At 41.3% G+C, this 7910-nt stretch overlaps 1 protein-coding gene across 3 annotated transcripts; it reads right to left on the bottom strand.

Moving 5' to 3' along the window:
• Positions 1 to 3068: 3068 nt before the first annotated feature.
• LOC147605222 (uncharacterized) lies at positions 3069 to 6758 on the bottom strand. 3 transcript variants are annotated; one of them, XM_086793710.1, is made up of 9 exons: positions 6607 to 6758; positions 6428 to 6517; positions 4972 to 6012; positions 4755 to 4859; positions 4496 to 4651; positions 4291 to 4356; positions 4125 to 4190; positions 3976 to 4044; positions 3069 to 3841 (listed from the first exon to the last, which is right to left on the bottom strand). In XM_086793710.1, the coding sequence occupies exons 3-9, from the start codon at positions 5572 to 5574 to the stop codon at positions 3497 to 3499; spliced, it is 1410 nt and encodes a 469-aa protein (XP_086649836.1). In that variant the 5' UTR covers positions 5575 to 6012; positions 6428 to 6517; positions 6607 to 6758; the 3' UTR covers positions 3069 to 3496. The 3 variants fall into 3 exon arrangements, with proteins under 3 accessions (XP_086649836.1, XP_086649835.1, XP_086649837.1); XM_086793709.1 differs by having other exon boundaries at positions 4972 to 5938; XM_086793711.1 differs by having other exon boundaries at positions 4972 to 5919.
• Between the last annotated feature and the right edge of the window lie 1152 nt (positions 6759 to 7910).

The following is a 7910-nucleotide window of genomic DNA, read 5'->3' as shown; positions in this document are numbered from 1 at the left end:
GAAAATAAAAAAATAAAAAAAACACTATTGAAAGCGGGGTTGTTGAAGAGGACTAGAGGTAGAGAGGAAGAAGGATAAGGAGGCTCTATGTGCGCCACCACCTTGCTCTGATACCATGTCAGAAAAAAGAGATGAGAGAAAAGACAATGTACTCAAGAACTCATCAATGAACCACTAGCCAACTTCATTAGAAATGAACTACAATGCCTCATATATATAGGCACAAGATGAACGGATCTCTAGAAAAGTTTCTCCACCCTTTCCTCCACCCAAAAATGTGTAAATAGGAAAAAATGGAAATGAATGCTATAAATCCCAAAAATGCCTAGAGGCTAAAGAGTGTGCCACTAGCGTGACACCATGTAGAGATGACACCTATCCAACACAAATTATATCAGCGATAGTTTCCTTCTATCTGGTTTATTCAGGTGAAGGATAGTTTAGAATTGATCTCGTTAGGAAAAAAAATCCGTTAAGAAAATTCAAAAAGGTAGAATCGTCCCCGCTTTCCGGCCATGGGAAATTTTCCTGGTTTCGGTTTTCGGAGTGACCACCAGCCTAGTCTCGTGCCCGGACATTCGTGGACGAGGCCCCGACGACGAGTGAGAAACCCTGCCCCGCGCATGAGGGGGTTGCTTCCGCTGTCAGCTACCGGGAGTCCGGTGCGAGGAGGGGGCAGAGGGATCTCACAATCTTGCATATATTTTACCATACGGAGGCGAGGAGTATAAGATACCAAGGAGAGAGAATCCGAAGATTGTTTTAAAGCCATGTTCAGGTGTGTTAAGATTGTCATCATTTTATTGAGTTGTAATGCTAGATGTATATTTATATGCCAAGCTTGGTGCTTTAGGAGCTTCTATATGGATATATATAGCAAGCATGATGTGTTTATATATAAGGTTGGCAAGTTGAGGACCATGAAGTCAACTCATAAATATATGTATACATATATGTATGAGTGTGAACAATATCTATGGATATTATGGGTACACGTGCACACACATACACATATCTTCCAGTTGTAGCATGTATGGTTTCAACGGATTACACGTACACACATACGTACATGTACATACATACGTACATACTTACATATATACATCTTTATGTGTGTTTCTATGTAACTCGATGTGTCTACCTTCTATTTTTGCTAGGCCCTATTCGAAAGAGGAGAGGAAGCGTGACTTTACACATATTTCTTTTGCCTATAGCTGCATGCAAAATGCTTCCCTGAAAAAGTTATCATCTTTTTTAATGGTGTGTCTAGCTCCTACCGGTCACGACACTAGTTCCTTTTAAGGATGCAAGAACTTGAAACTTCCAACAACAAAACTGTAGAGCATGTGCTACAAAAAGTAACACCATTTGTGATGGATACTCCAACATCATCCGATTACGTATAATGGCTGGCCAATAAGGGGTACCAATACAAAGAAGCTGACAAAAATAGTTATCCCGTAATAGATACCACCTCAAGACATCTCTTCAGATCCGACCACTAATCTGGCACTTCAAAGCCTCTACTCTGATGTAAGCCCCGCTCATATTTGGATGCATATTTTGATGACTTAAATCTTGCTCTTCATTGACAAACACTCTCAAAGTCAACCTCTGCATACAAGCTCCACAAGCCGCTGGGCGTGTTAATTAGGTTTTAATGTCGATTGGACGTGTGCTCGTGCCTTCCGTATGTTTATGTCCGCAAGACGTTACTGCAAAAAATTGGATTGTTATGGGCATTGTCGTTGTACCATGGAATCAGAAGCTTCAAGCAACCCAAGCGCTCCGCCTTCAGCTTCTGAAAGTCAAAAACAACGACTGGGCTAATTCAGGAGTCGAAAAAAAAACGGTATTCTAGTGTATTTGTACCGGCCAGAATTAAGAATTACCTGTTGAGATTTTAAGATTGTGAAACGACCAAGTGTTCACGATAACATTGAATTTTAAAATGTTTGAACTTTGCACTATACATATATTTATCTTTAGTAAATGGCAGCTGTACACTTGACAATCTTAATGGAATCTAGCTTGTCTACTCATAAAGTGATGTTCAGTTGTACTTTCTCTCTTTGTAGAACAAAAGTTGTGATTTGCTTTGTTCTTGGAAAGTCTACAAGCTTCTCAGATGCGTCCAGTCTTAATAAGAGCTTTGAGGCCAACCTTGTTTCACGTATTGCTGCAATACATAGACAAACTGTTTTGACGACGCTGCCTATACAGACCTATGTGCGGGTACCCATCCACCAGGTGAAATCTTAGCCGTACATATTGCTTGGACGGAAAAATGCACCCATCCATATGACCCTATCTATATGCATGCTTGGCACAAACCCTGAATGGCCAATATAACAGAGACACGTGTATCTGAGCAACACCTTTATTGAAACTTTCTACTAAAGAAAATATACTGGACAGGGTTTATAGAATTTTTTAATAAGGTACACATGATATTTGGGCTAACTTTGGTGGCATCTATTTCAACCACATTGAACCATGCTAACTCATCTGGCAGATCGTAATCTTTGTCTCACCGTAACCTGTCAGTAGGCCTTGCCCTTGCCCGAGTGGCGTTATCGCACCACACAGCCTACAAGGGTGCAGGAGATCCAAGCCTTGCAACTTGAGCTTCTTGGTTGTAACCATTTTGGCCTTCTTCTTAAGCATCAACTTCAGGGTTCTTACATACCCCAGGAAAAGGGGAGATGTCACCTACCTGCTGCTTATGCACAGGAATTTGTGTAGGGAACCTTTCCTTTTTTTTAAGGTGAGTTGAGGTAGATTCGAACCTAGTACCTCCACTTTGGGAGTCAACTAAAGTGTCGTGTTGAAATACGACATGGAACTAATGTGTCATGTTGAAATACCACCATGGATGTATTGTTTCAGCCCTTGTCATGGCAAATGCACATCTTCGTCAATATCTTTCCTTTTTATTCCAAGTCATGGAAGCAAGAATGGTCGCTTGTAAAGAAAAGCATTGCTTCATAAAAGGCATCCATCAAATGTCATGGCATGCATTGAACCGTCAATATCTTTCCTTGTCATGGAAGCAAGAATGGTCCTTGTAAAGAAAAGCATAGTTTCATTAAGGGCGTCCATCAAATGTTTACATTGAATCTTCATGGCATGTATTACCCTCGGTAAAGTGTTGGCTAAAGTTTGCTGTTCCCAAGGTCCCAGAGGCCAAAGACAGCTAGTACTTCCTTTTCTAGAAAAACAATTCATCTGTGCGAGTGAACAAAACGAGCAGCAATCTGAAGAAAATTCTGTCCTCGTATGAGGAAACTTAAGTACATCAGAATTTGGATGCTGTGTATGGTCGATAACAGTCCAGATGGCTGTTGTACTAAGGGATAGACACGGTATCACAGAAAAGGATGAGTGGATATTAACAACCTTAGCTCTAGTTACAAAACTCAAATCCCTTTGATTCTAAATTATCCACATAGCCACTTCAGCAAGATTACCCTTTCACATGTCCATACGTCTGTCACTATTGCTTGCCTTTACCATGATTACTGTCGCCCTCCCAACCAGCACAACTGGATGATGCCACAGATGCCAAAGTGCTGGTGGTGGATGATGCAGCATTTATCCATGATTGATCGACAGCCAAAAATCCTTGCTGCCCACCACCACCCACCATTGACCTTGAATTGTTGCTTGAGATAGCAGTTGCCAAGGAGACTGGCATTAAACAGAGCCCTTTGGCCTGCAAAAACTGCATGGCTGAACCCATGTCTTCTTCCATGAGTCTCGCAACTTGGCATTCAGCTACCACCATTCCATCTTGGAAAGAATGGGCAGAACTTAAAGCTGCAACAAGATCGTTTTGGCCCTGACATAGATGCAACCAGATGAGTAGTAGATGGCTAACTCTAGCTGACTTGCACTTAAAACAAAGAACCACGTTATGTAATCTAGACCACATGTTCGGAGTTTCTTTGATTCTTGATAAATTGATATGCATACCTCAACTGAAAGATCTGCAATGAGAGGTGCCACAGCCCCCGCTCCACTGAGCCGGCTCATACTCAGAACCTAGCAGACAGTTAAGATGCATATGATTTTCTAAGCTGCACGAAGAAAGGTGTAGAAAAAGGAAGAAAATTGGTCCAAACCTTCAGTTGCAGCTGCAGGAATTTTACATAGTCGATGATCTCATCCAGCATGGATGCCTTGTCTGTCTGCAAGACATGTAAGACACTCTTCATTAGCTTTCACATGCAACACTTGTAAATTACACATGTTGCAAGCTCCCCGGCATGTAAGGAATTCCTTGTTTACCTTGTTGGCATTGGGAACCAACTCTTGTAAGGCTTTCATCCTCTCTGCTATACGCTCTCTGCGAAGCTGCACACATGAATTCTACCAGATGTGGCAAGCCTCACAGGACAAACACAAGGATGCACAGTACAGGAAATCGATTCCTTAGCGACCACATTTTGCAAAAACAAGGAATGGTAATATTATGTGATAGAGCGATGCAGACCCGTTCGGCAATGCTGTGGGGATCAGTAGCTTGACCTCGACGAGCTCGAACTCGAGGCCTTGCAGTTCCAGCAACCACTGCTGCAGCACCTTGAGGTTGGGCTACACCTGTATGTGTCCCAAACAATGGCACGAAGACCCCTTGCCCACCTTGCATCTACAAACCATAAGATTCCTAGGCATGTTCATCTGATAGAAATGGATTAGTTCTACTCCAAACACAAATTTCCCATGCTTGACATTCAAATGGCATCAGTGACCTGTTGATGAGCTTGATGACTGGCAGTTTGCATGATCTGTGAGAGTCCTACTTGGCCGTCCCCCAAGCTCCTGCTGAAGTGGAGATCGTGAGATCCACCTTTCCCCTACGAATTCATAAGAATGGCATACATGCATAAGTTTGACCTCCCAAGAAACCAATGAAAAGTTACTGATTCTACAAAACCCTAGGTTTCATATGCATACTGTCATGCTTACATCCATTTCATCTTGTGACCCTTTCCCTGGGCTATCCGTGTCAGTGGCCATCCCTTCTTGAAGAAAGCGTGTGCACGGTCCATGGATGTAAGACTGGCACCATGTTGGCGCAGCTTGCAGAGGGTTAGACTGTTGAGAACCCGGACTGTCTCTGCCATTGCTTCTAGCAAAAGGGGATAATACTTGTGGATTCATGACCACAGAGCTGCCTTGGTTCAGATGTGATACGTCTTGAAATTCCTTAGGAAGAAGAGGTTCCTGCAAGCCTGCAATTATGGGCAAGCTGGAAGGAACACCTTCTGCTACACCAAAAGTTTCCTGGATGAGCTGGGCAGGCAGCCTGGAGGTGACCAGGGTGTCCTCAAAAGCATATGGCACATTGGCCTCACCATGAGGATTTTCTTGTGGCTTGGGAGCCTGGTAATAAAGACCGGCTGGGCTGTTTGCATTCTGAGACACCGACATCTGGGGTGCACATTCCATGTTGGCAGGCATCCCGGAACTACCTCCACTGAAGCCCCATGGACATTTGTCTGTACATCCCATTTCTGAGCATGAAAGTGGGAAAGCTTGCTCTACAAAGCGCTCCATTCTTGAATGCATTCACGCTGGTTGTAACTCGACCGGTGCTGGCTGATGTGGCTGAAAAATCTTGTTTGTTTTGTTTTGTTTTACGAGCCAGGGTTTCTGAAAAATCTTGCACTGATCAAAATCCTGGGTGTGATTGGTTATGGTTCTGCTCTGCTGAGAGATAGGAAGGAAAGTTTTGGAGCACATGCGCCCAACACCCAGCATAGAGGCAGGTGTGATAGCACTCTATTTAGTTCATTGCACGGTTGCCCTAGCAACCCCTTTACTTAAGAACATGGCGTGATCAGTGGCAAAAGGCAGTGACTTTGCTGTTTACAGTTTTGGAGTGTTGAAATGAGGTATCAGCAAGAGAACATCCTGCCAACAAGACGGGACGCTTTTTTCCAATAAAGCATCAGAGAGCATGGAGAACCATCCAAAAAGTGAAGAAGGCTGCATATCTAAAGCAAGCTACACACAAAACCAAACAGTGACCATCCGATTCTGGAATCAAGCATATCAAAACAAAACACACTTCTTTTGAAAGATAAAGAAGAAAAGAAAACTATCCAAGATGGACATGGGCCTTCAAAAGGAATGTTCACGCAGAGAGCTGGATAGTTTTGTCATTTGGGGGGTTTCAGCAGCATGTTGAGAAAGCTTGCAACATTGCAGCAACGGATCCCCCATCCAAAAAAAAGAAAAAAAAAGAGCAGCCTTGAAGTGATAAGCCTATGAATCTTTCGAGGAAAATGATCAAACACGCAACTGTTTGTGTTGTTACGCGTCCTTTCTTATGAAATTTTGGGAGGTGTGCGCTAATAAGATAAAACTTGATATAGTTAGGAAGCGAGGCTAAGCGTTAAGACAAATGCTACTTAATTACCGATTGCAGAGAGTCCTGGAAGTGCTGAAGGCGTGTGCTCCTCCATAGCTTGCATGCAACAACAGCTGAATTTTAAGCTTGGGCGATTTTCTGAAAAGGAATAAGAGAAAGAAAGCTTCGTTATTTTCATGACAATCAGAAAAGCAGCTCAAAAGCATTTTGGAGAGCCAAAAAAGCACCTGAAAAGCTAAGGGGGAAACTCGGAGGGAAAAAAAAGAAAAAAAAAAGAAACCAGCAGAGCAAGGGCTCTATGAAAAAATCATGAGAACTTGAAGGGTGTGTATGCAGGACAAACGCCCTTAAAGGAGGACATTGAAATCCTGGTTGCAGACGGTTTTTTTCTTCATCTTACAAAAAGCTTAAAAGAACAATTCTTTCCCCACACTCACATCAATCCTTTTCTCCCTTTTGTTCTTTTGAAAGTACCTTGGCCTCCATCATTCTCTCCTTTAAAGCGGCGACTTTTTGTGTAACGATCCTCTCTTTAATTGTTTTTTTCTTTTGGTTTAATAACTAACGTCAGAAGCTCCTAACCTTAATAAAACATATTGTGTTATTTATCATTAATAAATGGCACTACAATTAGGTAGCATTAATAATAATCAATAGTGTGGGTAGTGTGAGTGTATTTGTGCTGGTCCGAATTAAGAAAACCAGCTGAGATATTATTAAGTAGCACTTATTGTAAGGACTGATTTTTCATATATTTAAGTTATAAAACTGCCATATAGTAGAGATTTTGGAAACAAAAATTAAGAGTTGTCCTTATTTTGATTGGTTAAAAAATATGTTTAAATTCGAGCACCTGATCTTATGACTCTTTATATAATCATCATCGAAATGTCATGATTTGCATAATAATTCTTGCGTATTTTTCAAACCCCTATAGACTATAGCATATTAATGATAAGTACATGCTTCAAAGTTTAAACTCTTCGAACCATGGACTAGTGTGCATTGTGTAAAAACCTATGCAATGTGTTGCAACTGCGGGTTTTTTTTGTATTAGTGAATGTTAAAATTTGTGGTTTTATAATTAGCAAATTTTGGAAATGTGCTGCTAAAAAGGGTTTTAAATATATGCATTTTTAGGTAGGGATTCTCTCTTTTAAGGTGAACTTGAAATGGATGCAAGTCTTGGGTGATTTTGATGGCATAGATGCCCCCAGATAACACAACTCTCTAAAGGCTTTTTTTTTAAGCAAAACTTTTTTTAAGCATTACTATGGACCCTGTCTATTCGTATAATCATCACCACTATACTGCCATGATTTGTATAATAATTGCCATATTCTTTCCAAACTCCTTATGGAGGTAATCACTACTACTTGTATAATCACTACTACTTGTATAATCATAATCATAATGTAGTGTGAAATTTGTTTTCTCAAACTCTCTCTTCACAATCTTACCACTATGGAGCCTATCACTATTTCTGTAATCATAACCTAGTTGTCACTATTTATATAATAATTGATGTATA

The sequence above is a fragment of the Cibotium barometz genome, chromosome 60 (assembly GCF_041138505.1).
Source record: "Cibotium barometz isolate CiBa-2024 chromosome 60, ASM4113850v1, whole genome shotgun sequence".
NCBI lineage: Eukaryota > Viridiplantae > Streptophyta > Polypodiopsida > Cyatheales > Cibotiaceae > Cibotium > Cibotium barometz.
The sequence above is the reverse complement of the archived record's forward strand: the minus strand, read 5'-3'. Positions and strand labels throughout refer to the sequence as shown.